Consider the following 18,274-nt stretch of genomic DNA (forward strand, 5'->3'; position numbering starts at 1 on the left):
CCCACAATTCCATAGTTTTTTGCAGTGGTTCTTGACCTTTTTGGGGTCACAGCACTGTTGAGAATCTGATATAAGCTAAGGGCCTATCCCCCTCCTCCACCCTATTAGAATACACCTATACATGTACAGATGGGATTGTATACAATTTCAGGGGGTTTCCAGAACCACTAATGCCTATCCTGCCCAAGGACAAGCCATATGAGGGCCATTTGAAAAGGAACCATTCTGGCCTATAGGCCTGGGGAGGGTCTACAGGACTGAGCTGGAGCACCATTTTCCTGGGCCTCAACTTTAAATATTCTACATCTGTTTGTGTGTTCAAGTGTTACATTCTCCCACCTTAAACACATTTCCATTGTGGAACCCTGTTTTAGGGTTGAATTCTGAGAAGAACTGCTTTAGGCATTACCTAAATTCTCATTATTCTCAATGATTTGGCCTTCTTAGTTTTTCGTATTATTGTGGCCCTTCCAGAAAAGCTTTCAAAGAGCTCAGTAAAGGGTATCACTACATGTGGCCACAGGAGGGCAGGGCAAGTCCAAACACTGACTGTGAATGCTGCCTGCAGCTGGCTGCAATGCACCAGTCCTTCCTCCCTTGTCCTAACCACCCGAACACCCAGAGCCGCACTTACTCCTGTAACCTTCCCATTTCATACCGTCAGTGGGACCTGTCTCATTCAGTGCCCAGTGCCCTGCTCGCCAGTCAAGGTGGGAGCTGCTCTTCAACATCTGAGAAGTGAGAAGTCTCTTCCCCATCCCCCAGGTTTAGCACATTTCATTGTTTGTGAGAAACACAGTTCTGCATGTCGGTGTTCTTACCTATGTTAGTGGTGGGGAGAAAATGCCATTTCTTGGACCTGTGCATGCCATTCACACATAATCATCTCACTTCTTCTGCCTCACTATAACTATTAAATGGGTTGTACTTTGTCCAAAGTCACATAGCTAACAACTTTTTTTTTTCAATGTTTATTTATTTTTTTGAGAGACAGACCATGAGCAGGGAAGGGTCAGAGAGAGAGAGTGACACAGAATCTGAAGCAGGCTCCAGGCTATGAGCTGCCAGCACAGAACCCAGTGCAGGGCTTGAACTCACAAGCCACGAGATCATGACCTGAGCCAAAGTCACCGCTTAACCGACTGAGGCACCCAGGTGCCCCCATAGCTAACAACTTTTAAGTCGCAATTCAAACCCTGCTCTTAACATTACATCCCACCACTTTTCATAAACTCACGGAAAGAGAAGAAAACCCTTCAGAAGAAACAAATTAGCAAATGTAATTAGTATTGCCCAAATGGAGCCCACAGATACCCAAGAGGTGCTGATTAAACCCAAATAAGGGAGAATATAATTAAGGATAACTTCCGGGACAGAGTCAGTTCCCAGTTGAGTTCTGGGGGAGGAGCAAGCCATGGATTGACAGAGTAATAAAAGCACTAAGGAAGGAAGGAAGTCATGTGGTAAGGAGACTAATTTAGTTGAAGCAGAAGAGTTACAGGAAAAAGTAATGAGAGCTGAGGAAGGGGAGCAATTGTTTAACACAGCAGGCATTTGCTAAGCTTCAGCTGTAAGCTAACTACTGCGCTAGGGGTTAGGGAAATGGGCACATAGGATATCAACAGGTAGGGATGGGGAGGAACCATATGAGCCATCACAGAAGAAGGGAAGGGTGAGGTATGTGAGGAATAATAAGTAGAAGCAAATGGTTTAGGGTAAGTGAGGAGCATCAAGAAAACGACCAAGGAAGGCAGTATGTGCTCTTTAGCAAAGGAGGGAACTGATGAAACCATGTTTTAGAAAAATTAACTGGTAGTAGTACCTAAGAAGTACTTGAAGGGAAGGAATGGAGTTCATAGGACAATTAAGAGGCTACTACTATGATCCAGACGTAAGGAAAGGAATGCCTGAACCAGCAACAGAGAAAATGGAAAAGAAGTTCCCCTCTAGTGTGTTCTGGTTTCCACATTAGTCTTTAGCTTGGACAATGTGACTGGCCCTGACAAGCTGCTGGCTCCTTTCTAAGCCTGAAAAACTGTGGGCTTAAATATGAAGCTTACATGAGGATTTTTTTCAAAGGAAGAAGGTCCGCTCTGCGGCTCTCCCAAGAACCTGTAGTTAAGAAGTTGGAAAAAACTTCAGTAACACTGATGGGGTGTCTGCAGGGAAGGCTGGCATTTTCCTTCATAAAGGTACCATGTTTCAGGCTTCATTCTTCAGCTTTACAAGATCAGAAAGTTGATTTTGTCAGTATCCTCTCAGAGATAGACTTACCTTACCAAGCTCAAGACCAAAGTATAAGCCAGAATATTTTAGACAGAGAACCATAACCACCATAACACCAAGAACACAGAGACTTGACAAACACTTCCTTCCACCGGGACAGGTCACTGAGCCAGCATGCCCTCTCCTCCTAGCCATACTTGGATGAGTGCTGCCTGTGCATGCCCCTCTTGCTCTCCTCTGTGCTCCATTTCTGGCCAACCCTCTCCCCTTCTAATAGACACATTCGTTCTTTGGATAAGCCAGTCCCATCCATAGGCTATAGCCAAATCTTGCTCTGGTCAGTAAGCCATTCTCTTTTCCTAAGGTAACTGTTTTTCACTGACCTCACCACTCTGTGTTGATACTATAGTTTAACAATTGAGAAAACTCCTCTATTTTTCTATTTCCAGATGTTTGATGGGAGATAACTTTGCTGTGGTTTCCTTATACTGCCATGGTAGGAGTTTCTAATCTTCTGCCTTTTCCCTGAGGAAAAGAAAAGAAACACATTTTTTTTCTGCAAAATTCCACTGTTTGAACTTGAAACCATATTTTCCTCTCCACTCTCTGAGATCCTTTGCTCAATTCCATTTCTTTAGTTCTGTATGTGCCTTCTTATGCTTCAATAATGATTTTGCCTCACTGAAGTTCTGGATTCAGTTCTTTGCATACTTGTTATTCAAATTGAAGTCCAGGCCTCAAGCTCAGAAAAATCAAATTACTTCTTGTTTTGCCTGTGACAAAATAAAATTCACATTATTTTTTTTTTTTAGTTTTTAATGTTTATTTATATTTTAGAGAGAGAGAGACAGAGAGTGTGTGTAAGTGGTGGAGTAGCAGAGAGAGAGGGAGACACAGAATCTGAAGCAGGCTCTGGGCTCTGAGCTGTCAGCACAGAGCCCGACGCGGGGCTCAAACCCACAAACTGTGAGATCATGACTTGAGCTGAAGTCAGATGCTTAACCGACTGAGCCACCCAGGCGCCCCTATAAAATTCACATTATTAAAAAGATAGTTTCCCTTTACTCACGAGGAATATTTCTTAGGCAGTGACTTCATATTTATCACTGTAGTACCTAAAGCGTTATGTGACAGATGACAGTGTGAAGAGGAATGGTCAAGAATAATGTAGTTTTTTTTATGTTTTCACTCTTATGTGGATCCTGAGAAACTTAACAGGAACCCATGGATGAGAGGAAGGAAAAAAAAAAAAAGAGAGAGGTTAGAGTGGGAGAGAGCCAAAACATAAGAGACTCTTAAAAAATGAGAACAAACTGAGGGCTGATGGGGGGTTGGAGGGAGGGGAGGGTGGGTGATGGGTATTGAAGAGGGCACCTTTTGAGATGAGCACTGGGTGTTGTATGGAAACCAATTTGACAATAAATTTCATATATTTTTAAAAAATAATGTAGTTTTATAAATTCCTTAAAGGAAAAGAGTATCATAATATTTGTACTCAGCACAATATTTCATCTTCTATGTAGTACATAATAAAAATTACTGCTTGATGGAATGAATGAAATACTTAGCCAGTGAATCCTCAGAACTGTTATGGAAGATGGCAGAGTTTTAATCATGCTAGTCAAAGAGAAATGCATTTGGAATCCCTTTTCAGCCACAGCATAAGTCATTAAGTATGACATGAAGTCATCTGAGTCTCCCCACACCTCCCCATGTGGTACCAACACGCTGGACTGAAGCCCTTTGTTCCCTGTGGAGTCTGCCACCTCTGCCTTCTTGTCCTCAGGAATGTCGTTCTAGAAATAAACCAGCCTTCTCCCTGGGGTCTATGAGTCATACACAGAAGTTAATTCATCAATTTTCTTAGGCTCTTTGTAAAAGTATTTCAGAGAGTCCCTCATGGTGAGGCGAAAAAAATCAGGTTTCTTTTCAGTTTCTTTCCAGCTCTTGCCTCATTTCCTCTCTCTGTGCTTCCTCTACCACCTTATATTTGGCTTTTACTGACAACCTTTACCTGCAGACCCAGACCCCAGTTCCTGAGCTAGTGTTGCCTGAAGCAGGAAGTAGACCAGCAAAGCCTCACCACCCCACATCCCTAGCTCCTTTCACTCAGATTTGAAATCAAATCATACTCTACCAGACCATTCCTGTCTTCCTGGCCGCTAGTCACACTTGTGAGTTACAGCGTGCCAATGACAGACTTGTATAATCGTGTCAGAGGGGAAGAGCTGAAGAAGCTGGAGTCCCCTGGGTTTTTTTTTTTTAATTTTTTTAATGTTTATCTATTTTTGAGAGAGAGAGAGGCAGAACACAGGTGGGGGAGGTGCGGGGGGTGGGGCACAGAATCCAAAGCGGGCTCCAGGCTCAGAGCTGTCAGCACAGAGCCCAACTCAGGGCTTGAACTCACAGACTGTGAGATCATGGCCTGAGCTGAAGTTGGATGCTTAATTGACTGAGCCACCCAGGTGCCCTCTGAAGTTCCCCCCTTGTTAACTGAGTATTTAACTTGCATTGCTGATTATTTTTTTGGCTGTTTTTGTATTCCAGAATGTTTTCTAAATACAATGAAATTCAAACAGTATAGAAGTTTGAATGATACAAAGGAAACGTATTTCAGAACTCTGCCCTGTTTCCACTCCTGTTCACCATTAACAATTTGATGGTAGCCTTCCTGACCTTTGTAAAACGCATTTACATTCATACGTATGTACTTAATCCAATGATTTTATTTTTATATCAGTGGGTTCATACTACACATCTGTTCTACAACTTTCTTTATGCACTTACTGTCTCTTAGCTTTCCATGTCAGTACATTTAACTTTATTTTGCTTGTTAACGGCTGTATAATACTCCAAAGGTTGAGTGTGCCATAAGTTATTTAAACATTCCCCTACTGATGGGTATTTGAATTGCTTCCTGTTTAAAGGCTTTAATTAATTGTTATTACAACAACGCTGACTGAACATCTTTGCATATGTGTCTGTGTATAGTAAGAATGGCTCTAAGCTAGATATCCAAAGGTAGAATTGGCATGTTAAAAGATGGGTACATTTAAAATTTTGCATTTTTCAAGCTTTACAATTAAAGAATTAAATACTTTACCCATTAATCCCCTTTCTTCTGCAGAGAGTTCTGTCCTGGGAACTGACATTGACCTTCAGACCATAGACAATGATGTTGTCAGTATGGAGATTTTCTTCAAAGCCTGGCTACATAACAGTGGAACAGACCGAGAACATATCCATCTTCTTCTTCCTTCACGGTGTTTCAGCAACATTTCCAGATCCGGAGATGATTCAAGTACACAGCCCCAAAAGACATATTATATAGGCTATAATTATCTTAGTCTCAGATTAAGACTAGATTTGTGAGTCATCAGAATACGAGTAGTTGAGGTTTAGGGCTGTTCAGTGTAAGCACAAAGAATAAGAAAAGAACTTCTAAAAAGTGACCACAGTTAGAAAACTGAACCTAATTAAGCCTAGATAGCAAGGGCCAGTTATTTAGGAGCAAAGAATTAGACACCTCAATAATAGGGCAGCACCTAAACTATACAAAAGCACAATGAATAATATATTTTTCTCAGGTTTTTCATTTTGAATTGTGGTAGATATTACTGACATAATAATTTGAGGCATGCTGGTACCTCAACAATATCAACAAGGCCTATGAGAAGGTAGAGAACCAAGTTTTTCTTCTTCTTTTTTTTAAGTTTATTTATTTATTTTGAGAGAGTGCATGTGCATGAGTTGGGGAGGGGCAGAGAGAGAGGGAGAGAGAGAGAATCCCGAACAGGCTCTGCCCTGTCAGCACAAAGCCTGACTCAGGCCTGATCCCACGAACCATGACATCATGACCTGAGCCAACCAAAATCAAGATTCCAGTGCTTAACCAACTGAGCCACCCAGGCGCCCCGGTAAAAAACCAAGATTAAACCAAAATTAAATAGAGGTGTGCTAGATAAAGACACCTAATTGAGGTAAACTAAAGCAACTACAGAGGCAGGCCCCACAGAGGACAGCTAGTAGCCCAACTAGTAGAGGTGGGAGTTCTTTGAGAAAAATGGGTATAGCCTCCCACCCACAAAGGGGAAGACACATAGTGGTCCTTTCTTTCTGAGGATAGCCATCAGATCTTTACCCTCCCGCCCCCATTTCATCCCAGAGCCTAGAATGCCTTTGATGACTTGCCTTGATTTCAGTCTGTCTTTCCTTGGTGTATAAATCTTCTTCCCTGGACCTCCTTTCCACCCCTTATGTCCAAAGCTGGTGGTGCCAATTCCTCCCTGTCTCATCTTCTGGAATCCACTTTGTATATATTTTTCCCCAAACACTATATTACCTCCTCTCCTCCTGCATTATCCCATTTCATCTTCACCAACCACCACAAAGCAGGTACTATTACCATATGTCATTGAATCTAAGATGCTATCAACTATGAGATACACCATTACTTTATGTACCACTAAGAAAGAAAAACTGTCAATTAAACATGACATAAATGCTTTCTTGTCACTTAGAAATATTATTTTATCCTTACTGTGAAGTTAGGGTAGTAAATATTAAGAGTACGTACCTGGCCAATGGCAACTGTAAGAAACACATAACCTACACACTGGTATTTTTAAAAAGTCCCTCATGTGATTCTTACTGAGAATTACTGGAACTGTAGTCTCAACAGTTCGGAAGCTCGGAAGGCTGTCAGCCCAGAGAACATTCATCAAACCCAGGTCTGTCTGCTTGTTGAACCAGGACCCTCACCTACTACACAACCCACCTCATGCTGGGCAGTTCTTTTTTTTATTTTTTTAAAAAAAAATTTTTTTTCAACGTTTATTTATTTTTGGGACAGAGAGAGACAGAGCATGAACGGGGGAGGGGCAGAGAGAGAGGGAGACACAGAATCGGAAACAGGCTCCAGGCTCTGAGCCATCAGCCCAGAGCCCGACGCGGGGCTCGAACTCACGGACCGCGAGTTCCGTCTGACCTGAAGTCAGACGCTTAACCGACTGCGCCACCCAGGCGCCCCTCATGCTGGGCAGTTCTGAACAAAGATGCTGCCTCATGCTGGCACTTCTTTCATTAGGCGAGCTGGGGCCCTCCAAGGCCAGGAACTCCTGCATCCAGCCTTTCTTCAACTGTTGCACAGCACTTGCCCATGGTATTGTTGAGAGTTTCTCTACCTTTCCCCTCCCTCTTTCCATGGCTTTCGACACCTGGGTCAAAGCCAAAATGTTTATCTCCATCTGCAGTCATTTTTTGGAAATGTGCAGGTCTTCAGGGTGCATGGCGGAACTTAGATCCAGACTCCATAGCTCTTCTGCTGGAGAGGCCCAGCCTGGAACCCAGATGCCCAGGCACAATTGGAATGAGGTCTGGGAAAAGTAGGCCCCCTCCAGGATGGGTGTGACCTACCTGAGAGTTTATACAACCACAGTAAAGACCATAGTGTGGTTATCCATTATTTAAAAAACTGATGCATTCGGGATAGAAGGAACATACTTAAAGATCATAAAAGCCATTTATGAAAAGCCCACAGTTAACATCATCCTCAACGGGGAAAAACTGAGAGCTTTTTCCCTGAGATCAGGAACACGACAGGGATGCCCACTCTCACCGCTGTTGTTTAACATAGTGCTGGAAGTTCTAGCATCAGCAATCAGACAACAAAAGGAAATCAAAGGCATCCAAATTGGCAAAGATGAAGTCAAGCTTTCGCTTTTTGCAGATGACATGATATTATACATGGAAAATCCGATAGACTCCACCAAAAGTCTGCTAGAACTGATACATGAATTCAGCAAAGTTGCAGGATACAAAATCAATGTACAGAAATCAGTTGCATTCTTATACGCTAACAATGAAGCAACAGAAAGACAAGTAAAGAAACTGATCCCATTCACAATTGCACCAAGAAGCATAAAATACCTAGGAATAAATCTAACCAAAGATGTAAAGGATCTGTATGCTGAAAACTATAGAAAGCTTATGAAGGTAATTGAATAAGATTTAAAGAAATGGAAAGACATTCCCTGCTCATGGATTGGAAGAATAAATATTGTCAAAATGTCAATACTACCCAAAGCTATCTACACATTCAATGCAATCCCAATCAAAATTGCACCAGCATTCTTCTCGAAACTAGAACAAGCAATCCTAAAATTCATATGGAACCACAAAAGGCCCCGAATAGCCAAAGTAATTTTGAAGAAGAAGACCAAAGCAGGAGGCATCACAATCCCAGACTTTAGCCTCTACTACAAAGCTGTCATCATCAAGACAGCATGGTATTGGCACAAAAACAGACACACATAGACCAATGGAATAGAATAGAAACCCCAGAACTAGACCCACAAACGTATGGCCAACTCATCTTTGACAAAGCAGGAAAGAACATCCAATGGAAAAAAGACAGTCTCTTTAACAAATGGTGCTGGGAGAACTGGACAACAACATGCAGAAGGTTGAAACTAGACCACTTTCTCACACCATTCACAAAAATAAACTCAAAATGGATCAAGGACCTGAATGTGAGACAGGAAACCATCAAAACCTTAGAGGAGAAAGCAGGAAAAGACCTCTCTGACCTCAGCCGTAGCAATCTCTTACTCGACACATCCCCAAAGGCAAGGGAATTAAAAGCAAAAGTGAATTACTGGGACCTTATGAAGATAAAAAGCTTCTGCACAGCAAAGGAAACAACCAACAAAACTAAAAGGCAACCAACAGAATGGGAAAAGATATTTGCAAATGACATATCGGACAAAGGGCTAGTATCCAAAATCTATAAAGAGCTCACCAAACTCCACACCCGAAAAGCAAATAACCCAGTGAAGAAATGGGCAGAAAACATGAATAGACACTTCTCTAAAGAAGACATCCGGATGGCCAACAGGCACATGAAAAGATGTTCAGCGTCGCTCGTTATCAGGGAAATACAAATCAAAACCACACTCAGGTATCACCTCACGCCAGTCAGAGTGGCCAAAATGAACAAATCAGGAGACTATAGATGCTGGAGAGGATGTGGAGAAACAGGAACCCTCTTGCACTGTTGGTGGGAATGCAAATTGGTGCAGCCGCTCTGGAAAGCAGTGTGGAGGTTCCTCAGAAAATTAAAAATAGACCTACCCTATGACCCAGCAATAGCACTGCTAGGAATTTATCCAAGGGACACAGGAGTACTGATGCATAGGGGCACTTGTACCCCAATGTTCATAGCAGCACTCTCAACAATAGCCAAATTATGGAAAGAGCCTAAATGTCCATCAACTGATGAATGGATAAAGAAATTGTGGTTTATATACACAATGGAATATTATGTGGCAATGAGAAAAAATGAAATATGGCCTTTTGTAGCAACGTGGATGGAACTGGAGAGTGTGATGCTAAGTGAAATAAGCCATACAGAGAAAGACAGATACCATATGGTTTCACTCTTATGTGGATCCTGAGAAACTTAACAGGAACCCATGGGGGAGGGGAAGGGAAAAAAAAAAAAAAAAGAGGTTAGAGTGGGAGAGAGCCAAAGCATAAGAGACTGTTGAGAACTGAGAACAAACTAAGGGTTGATGGGGGGTGGGAGGGAGGAGAGAGTGGGTGATGGGTATTGAGGAGGGCACCTTTTGGGATGAGCACTGGGTGTTGTATGGAAACCAATTTGACAATAAATTTCATATATAAATAAAAAAAATAAAATTAAAAAAAAGAAAATGCCAAAAAATAAAATAAAATAAAATAAAATAAAATAAAATAAAATAAAATAAAATAAAATAAAATAAAATAAAATAAAATAAAATAAAATAAAAAACTGATGCATTACCACACTGGATTTTTGGAAATGTGGCACACCATAAAAATGAAACAAAACAATACATACCCTGAGCTCTTCTCCTCTAGAATCTTCTGAGGACTGTTCCTTAGATGTTCACTTGGACTCCTTACCAGGTTTTTCGCCCACTCTACCTGCTTCTGTAGCTGGCCAGGGCCTCTCACACCCGCTCTCCAGGTGCTTCTCTCAGAGGCCTTCTGACAGAGTGTACAGTCAGCTTCACATGAGTGTCTTTTCTCCTTTCATGGGTTTCAGAGTCTGCCACCTCTGCATCTGGGTTCTGGGTGATGAGAAGCACACCTAATTCTAGACTCTAGTCCTGCTAAGACAGCTTTCCCAGCTTTGGAACACTGTTGAGACTACAGTTCCAATAATTCTCAGTAAGAATCACATGAGGGACTTTTTAAAAATACGGGCATCTGGGTTCCATCTCCAAACATCTCAATTTCACTAGTGTGAGGTAGGGCCCAGACATCAGTATCTTTTAAAAGTTCCTTAATAAAAAGGTGATTCTTATCACAACCGGAGTTGAGAATCTTAGCCAGATGAACACAGCTCTCCAGTCCTAAAGCCCAAAGACCTAACAATGGAGAAGTCAGGCACAGAGGAAATGAGGGGAGTCGTAGGCCAAGTCCCTCCTGCTGACTTCCTGGGCTCTGAGACATACCAGGCCAAGACCGTCTTACCCAGAATTAATGTCTACATCTGACTGCTGGGCCCAGGAGGGCCAGCTGAATCTGACATCTATTCTGCCATCCTATTTCTTTTTCTGCATTATTTATACTTTCATTTTTACCTCATGTTTGTTAACAGTATTCAAACCTGGTATACATTTCATTGAAAAACTGTAATATCAAGGATTCGAGCCTAGTGCAACAGAACATGTACACTGTGGCATGTGAATGTACCTGCCAGAGCAGAACCTTACTACAGAAGAGCGTAATACCTTGATGAATAATTTATACCTAGATGAAGCCCCCTCAGAACTGTTGTCTGTTGCCACAGTGATGCTCTAAAAGGTTCTATGCTTGGGTTTCTTTGGGGAATTAAAAAATAAACTATTTCAGGGACTTATTCCTCCCCCTTCCCTGAATGTCCCTAGAAAGGCCCACAGAGAAATAGCAGCTGTCAGCTGACTCTCTGACTTCTGCTTTCCTGCTCTTCCTTCATCTGACCTATGGTCTTGCCAAAGCTTAGCCACAGGGAAGCAGCAGAGGCAAGATTTCCATCTGTGATTGCAGAGGGTGTCTGCATATCGTAGTATTAGCTGCCTCCTCCACAGAGGGCACATGTTCCTCTCAGACTGGATCACAAGCCAGGTCTCTCACTATGAGGCAACTGCTCAGCCAACCCAGAAGTAAAATAAGCAAAAATCATATCAGACCCAGAAAATAAGTTAACTATTGTATTGAGCAACACTGTAGGTCCAAACCTGCTCTGCCTTTCCAAACCAGTCATACTTTCCCCTTTCCACTCCCCTGCCTCCTCCCAAGCTTTGCTTGCCTGGTGGATGTGGAATGGGTAGCAGATGTTGTCTCTTAATCACATACCCTGAGGTAGCTTGTGACAAACAATCCCTCCCCCAATGCCATTTTTATTGTAGTGTGCCTGAAATGTGATCTCCAAGAGCGACTTCTCAGCCCGTCCCTGCTCCCTGGCACAGCTGATGGCTCCTTGAGAATGGATGACCCCAAAGGAGACTTCAGCACACTTTACCAGATGGCCTCCCAGTCATCGGCCTCTTGTTACAAGCTCCGGGTGATCAAGTATGGGACAAGGGAACTTCCCCAATCCATGCAAATGCTTATTTATTCTCACTGGTTCCAACTAGGAAGTCCAGAGATAGAGGGCATCTCCAAGTGTCCCACAGGTGGGAGTCAGTTCCAAAGCAGCAAGTACAGGTATGAGAGTGAAAGAGCAAGGTCAGGTTTCTCAGTATGTGGAGACAAATGGACAGATGGTGGAAGATGTGCCTCAGTAGGACATTCCAAAGGCTGGATGAGGATTGGAAATCCAGAAAGTCTCTGAACGTGGAGAAAAACAAAATCAGCAGTGTTTACCCATTTAGCAACTGTTTGTTGAATACCTTACTGTGTTTAGGCATCAGGACAGAGATCTGACCTCCAAGGAACAAAGGGTAGATAGGATCAACCCCTGCCTTGCCACTTCTCCAAGTACTAGAATTCCTCCCAGGGGAGCCAGTTCTCAGGGAGAATTAACAATGATGGCAAAGACCACTTTTTCTGCTTCCTGGTTCCTATCACAATGCCTGTGCACAAGTATCTGAGTAAGCTTATCCATGGGTTTGTGACCATAGATGCTGCTGGGGAACTTTCTTAAATTTATTCTCTTCTTAAATGCATCCTCTGTCAGTACCTTGCTACAAGAAAGCCAGAACTGGGATGCAGATGGTTAGCATACTGTTGAGTTACAGGGTTATTGTAGCAGGGGTGTTCTGGGAGTGATCCCAGAGAAGTCACTTGGAATGGAATGAGCTCAGGAGAAGTAATATCCGTCAGTCTACAGCCCTCATGATGTTTGCTTCACTCATTGATTAACAGGCTTTGAGATTCTACTATGTGCCAGATACCTTGCTAGGTGCTGGCCATGCTAAGGTGAATAATTCACAGGCCCTAACCCAAAGGATTTCACAACAGAGTCTTAGACATAAGCTGAGTTTAAGCTGATCTGGGGTCAAGGTTCTAGATATTGCTGAGGAGACTTTCACTGCCATTGTCTCTTGCCAGGGCTCTAAATTCCAGTGGGATCTGCGAGTCATTGACATATGGACTGCCCTTCATCCTCAGACCCACAAGCTGTTGGCAGCTGGACTGGGATGAGCTAGAGACAAATCAGCAGCATTTCCATGCTTTGTGTCACAGCCTGCTGGTGAGTATCCATGTCCCCAGGTGAGGAAGAAAAAGAGTTAAAGCACCAGCCATAGAAAAGTAGCTAACTTAATCCTGACCTGATCCCAAACCTGTCCCAGTTCTCAAGAGGACAGGAAAAAACTAGAAATACTCTGAAATGTGGATTAAATAGGACTTGCCTTTTTTGTTTCATGATATAGAGAATACTTCCTGAACTCAGTTACATGACACTAAACTCAAAAATCCCTAATTTTGTACATTTAAATGGAAACAGGGCATTTTCCATATAATTAACTATGGTTTTTTTGTTTGTTTTTTTTAATTTTTTTTAACGTTTATTTATCTTTGAGACAGAGAGAGACAGAGCATGAACGGGGGAGGGTCAGAGAGAGGGAGACACAGAATCTGAAACAGGCTCCAGGCTCTGAGCTGTCAGCACAGAGCCCGACGTGGGGCTCAAACTCAGCGGACCACGAAATCATGACCTGAGCCGAAGTCGGCTGCTTAACCAAATGAGCCACCCAGGCGCCCCTAATTAACTATGTTTTAACACTATTCTCTTTCCAACACCAGTCGGGAAATTATGGTTTATTTAAATGAATAACCCCTAGCCTGTGCCAGACATTTTGCTAAACTCTAGATACTCAATCGTAACATGATAGGCATTATCTATGGCCTCAAGAAACTTACTCTATAATAAAAGAGATAGAATTATATATATAATTATAATTTAGAAGTTAGGGGCACCTAGGTGGCTCAGTCAAATAAGCATCCAATTATTGATTTCTGCTCAGGTCATGATCTCATACTTCATGAGATCAAGGCCTGCATGGGGATACGCGCTGACACACAGAGCCTGCTTGGGACTCTCTCACTTTCCCCCTGCCCCTTCCCTGTTCGTGCTCTCTCTCTTTCTCTCTCAAAATAAATAAACATTTAAAAAATAATTTAGAAGAGCTTTATATAAGTTACATAAATATAAAAGTGTAATTACAGTAAAACCTTGGATTGTGAGTAACTTGTTCTGCAGGTATTCCGCAAGATGAGCAAACATTTCTAGTAAATTTTAACTTGATAAACAAGTGATGTTTTGCAGTATGAGTAGTATGTGATGCCGAATGTCATATGATCGCAACTAAGACAATGGTTCTTGAAGTTCACTTTGATATACAAGTGCTTTGGATTAGAAGCATGTTTCCAGAATGAATTATGCTTGCAAAACAAGTTTTTACTGTGTATATATGTATAAATACTTAATTGTGAGAAGTTTGTGAAGGAAAAGAAGAGGCTGCTGCAAGAAAGCCTCTCTGTGAAAGTGACATTTAAACCGAGACCTGGCAGTTTATGGGGTGGGAATTAGACAGGTGAAGGGCAGCAAGAAGAACATGCTTGGGAAAGGCATGTGCAAAGACCCAAAGGCTGAAGAGAGCTGAGAGAAGAATCAAGAATGGAAAGACCACTGTGACTGAAACAAAGAAAGCAAGGGAGAGAGAGCCAAAAGGCGGGGCTGGAGAAGTGAGCAGCGGTCAAATCATGCAAAGTTTTGTAGGCCAAATTATAAGGACCTTGGACTTTAAGTACAGAAAGAAATCATAAGAAATTATTTGAGTTTTGAAAAAGATTACTTGCCAAACATTGGCAATGAACTGGCAGAAGCGAGAATGGGAACAAGAAAATGAGGTGGGAGGGCACTGCTGTAGTCTAGGCTTAGACTAGAATGTTGGAAGCAAGATGGGAAAAGTAAACCAATTAAAGAAATATTTTAGGGACAGAGTCAGAACTTAGGGAAGGATTGGATGTAGGGAGTGAGGAAGAGGAAGGTATCACATAACTGCTTGGTTTCTGACTTGAATAACTAAGTGGATGCCCGATCCCTGAAATGGAAAAAAATAAAATAAAAGAGCACACACATGAAACACTTAGAAAGCAAAATAAAACAACTGCAAATATAATCGAGGACAAGCCTAACTATGAGTGGAAATAGAGCAATGGTTTGACCTAGTAGCGTATGGGTGATCAGGCCAGCACAGCAATGTGTCTCTTTCACTATCAGAAGCAGGTTTCTTTTTTCCTGTTTCAAAGCCCACACTCCCTTTTAGATCCGCCCACAGAGTTCCTGTTTCCTATCTGAAGAACACCCATCCCCTGTCTTTGCAGAGCAGAAACAACAGATATGTCCTGACTATCAGAGCCCAACAGCTCGTTTGACCATTTTACTCCACCCCATTCCTCAGGATCTCAATGATGCTACATCACTGGGGAGGAATTTCTCTCAAGTGGCTTCCCTACATTCTTACAGTGTGTGATCTTTCAAACAGACATTTGCAGTTTAATTTACTGCTAGAAGGAGTGTAAATTTTCTGGAAAGTGATAGCTACTTCAAAACTTTAATTCTATTGCTGAGAGTGTATGTAGCACAGGAAAACAATCAGAAAAGGGAACAAAGATATATATACCAGCATGCTTATCTCAGTGTTATTTACAATGGTAAAGAATTGGAAACAACCTAGATGTCCTAAAAAGAAGAAAGGTTAAATCGAAACAAGGGAAAGGTTATGGGAACAATAATTCAACCAAACAATGAAATATTATGTAGCCATTAAAAATGAGAATGGGGAAGAGTATTTTATCCCATCCTGGCTTACCTATATAAATCAGACTCTTCCTGCCTCTGAATTCGGTGTTTGGGCATCTAATATTTATTTATTTATTCAACAAATATTTCTTGAGCACTATATACCAAGTACCATTCTAGGGGCCAAAGAGACCTCTTTATCACTCGTCTATCATGGAAATGCACAAGTATGTGTTGACCCATCACTAACAGATACCCATATTTTAGGGCACCTACTAAGTGCTAGTCACTTAACCAAGTGCTTTGCATACTTTACTTCATTTAATCCTCACAATAATTCTCTGAGATAAGGATTGTTTTCCCTGTTTTTACCCATGTAAAAGACTGAAGTCTAAAGAGATGAAGTTACTTACCAAAACGTGATCACATAGCTACCAAAGTGGCCAAGTCAGAATTTGAAACTAGTTCTTGACTACAAAGCCATGCTTTTAACTTCCTTGCTAAATTCCCTACTCTGGATGTAGCCAGATAAACACAGCATGCAACAGTGAGGCTGACTCTACCCTCAGCTAACACCCCATGCTTCTCAACTTAAATTCACTTAAAGTGACCAGTTACTTGTACTAGCTCCTCAGCCATCTTGTGTTACTGTTCTCTCTACCATCTGTTTGTTCCACCCCACCAGATTAAAGAACACTCTCCTTTTCTGGAAAAGACAGAAGCAAAACAGTGTTTGGTTGACTCTTCCTTCTTGCTTTTCACATGGCATCTCCAAGCAGCAAAAATCCTGAAAGGCAGTGTGTTATAGAGGGGAGAATTCTCCACACGCCTCTTCTGATTCATTCAACAACAAATCTTTTCCCAGGACCTACTATGTGACAAGACCTTACTTAGAGCTTGAACCTCTCTGACCCTGTATTTACGAGCTCTCAGCACTTCTCTAACTCGTTGGTTTTCTGGTGTTTCTTAGACCTTTTTCATAGGTTCTTTTAAAATCTGATGTCCTCAGCTCCCCATGTAAGTCTTGCCTTCTGTTTCTCACTGCAACATTTCCCCTCCAGCTAGCTTCTCATTCTGACTTTTGTCTTTCTGTTAATAGCAGTGCCACCGCTGTCTGCTCACCCAGGCTTGAAACCTCAGTCCCCTCCAGCCTTCTCACCCTTTACACCCACTTCATCACTAAGTCGAATCAATGTTCTTCTCATCAGGTGAGTTGCAACTGTCCTTGCCTTGGTGTTCCCACTGCTTGTTCTCACCAGGACTTCTTCAATAAACTCCTAACTAGCTTCCCTACATCCAGTCTCTCCCTCTTGTAATTTTCTCTGTATGTTAGACCAGATTAATCTTCTTGAAGCACTCTCCTGACTATAACATGTTTTTCAGTGGTGCCAATACCCAGCAACTTGTCTATTCTATCCTGATAGCATCTCTGCATGTATTTTGTCTCTCATTTTTATCATCACTATCCTAGTTTGAAGGCTGTTTACCTCTTTCCTTTAATATTGCAATAATCTCTTGTCTCAATCCATTTAGTGTTCCCCTTGCCAGTTCATTTTATACACTGCCACCAAATTAATCTTCTTTTTTTTTTTTTAATTTTTTTTTCAACGTTTATTTATTTTTGGGACAGAGAGAGAGACAGAGCATGAACGGGGGAGGGGCAGAGAGAGAGGGAGACACAGAATCGGAAACAGGCTCCAGGCTCTGAGCCATCAGCCCAGAGCCCGACGCGGGGCTCGAACCCACGGACCGCGAGATCGTGACCTGGCTGAAGTCGGACGCTCAACCGACTGCGCCACCCAGGCGCCCCTAATCTTCTTGCAACATAGCACTGACCCTGCCACTCTTCAGCTTAAAGATAGTTTGTGGCTTACTATTGATTATACTTTAAAGTCCATATTCCTTAGCCAAGTATTCAGACTCCAGTCCATCTCTGAGCATTCCCTATTGTGCACCAGAGAGTCCAACCAAATTACTATACAAACTTTAAATTGCCCCACCTTTGAACCTTTATTCATATTGTCCCTTCTCCTCTTGCCATATGCTCAAACCCTACCCCATCCTGAAAGACTCAGCTCAAATGGTGTTTCTGCAATGAGGCCTTTCTGGATCTGTCTATTTTTCAAAAGACCTTTGTGTGCTGTATTTCCTTTTTTTAGGGAAAGCATGTTTCTGTTAGCTTTCCAAATACATGATCTAATGATTTGGATTAAAGTTTGTGATATAAGTCTGACTACCCAAACTCCAGGATAACATGGTTGCCTTTTCCTGTCATTCCTACCACTTTCCCATTTTATGAACTAATTTCTCAGCCTTAGTCAAATTTTAGGTTCAGAGTGGAAATTCTCCCTTTGTTACGTCTCTTTCTGGTGAGTTGAGGCAAGGCAGTTTTCTAATCTATTGTAGTAAAATTTAGTTTGTATTGTCCCATGAAAAGCATGGACTTTGGAATCAGATGGCCCTAGGTTCCTAACAGCTTCATTATTTCCCAACTGAGTGAATTCAGGTGATATACTTAACCTCTCTAAGTATCAGTACATTCATTTATTTGAAACCCTAACAAATCTAGTGGCCCCATTTGGTTTAGCCTCTGTATAAACAGTATACAAAGAAGCACTATCCAGAGGCCAAAAAGTAATTTTAGAATTCATTTGTGCTTTCAAAGAACACCAAAGAGGAAATAGTTCATAACCCACAATGACATTTCTCAAATCTTCATCCTCCACTCCTCAATTATATCTAACCAGGAGTTATTCCAAAAGCCTTTCACAC

General features: G+C 41.9%; 1 protein-coding gene across 2 annotated transcripts in view; it reads left to right on the plus strand.

Annotated features, from left to right (window-relative positions):
• Positions 1-18,274, plus strand: part of M1AP (meiosis 1 associated protein) — a 73,754-nt gene that overhangs the window by 43,652 nt on the left and 11,828 nt on the right. For both annotated transcript variants that reach the window (XM_040458417.1, XM_040458418.1), the window contains exons 5-7: positions 5,354-5,527; positions 11,661-11,823; positions 12,805-12,946. In XM_040458417.1, coding sequence (XP_040314351.1) covers positions 5,354-5,527; positions 11,661-11,823; positions 12,805-12,946 — 479 coding nt within the window. The remainder of the gene's footprint in view (positions 1-5,353; positions 5,528-11,660; positions 11,824-12,804; positions 12,947-18,274) is intronic.

This window comes from Herpailurus yagouaroundi, unplaced genomic scaffold, assembly GCF_014898765.1.
Source record: "Herpailurus yagouaroundi ecotype Mexico unplaced genomic scaffold, PumYag 221, whole genome shotgun sequence".
NCBI classification, from domain to species: domain Eukaryota; kingdom Metazoa; phylum Chordata; class Mammalia; order Carnivora; family Felidae; genus Herpailurus; species Herpailurus yagouaroundi.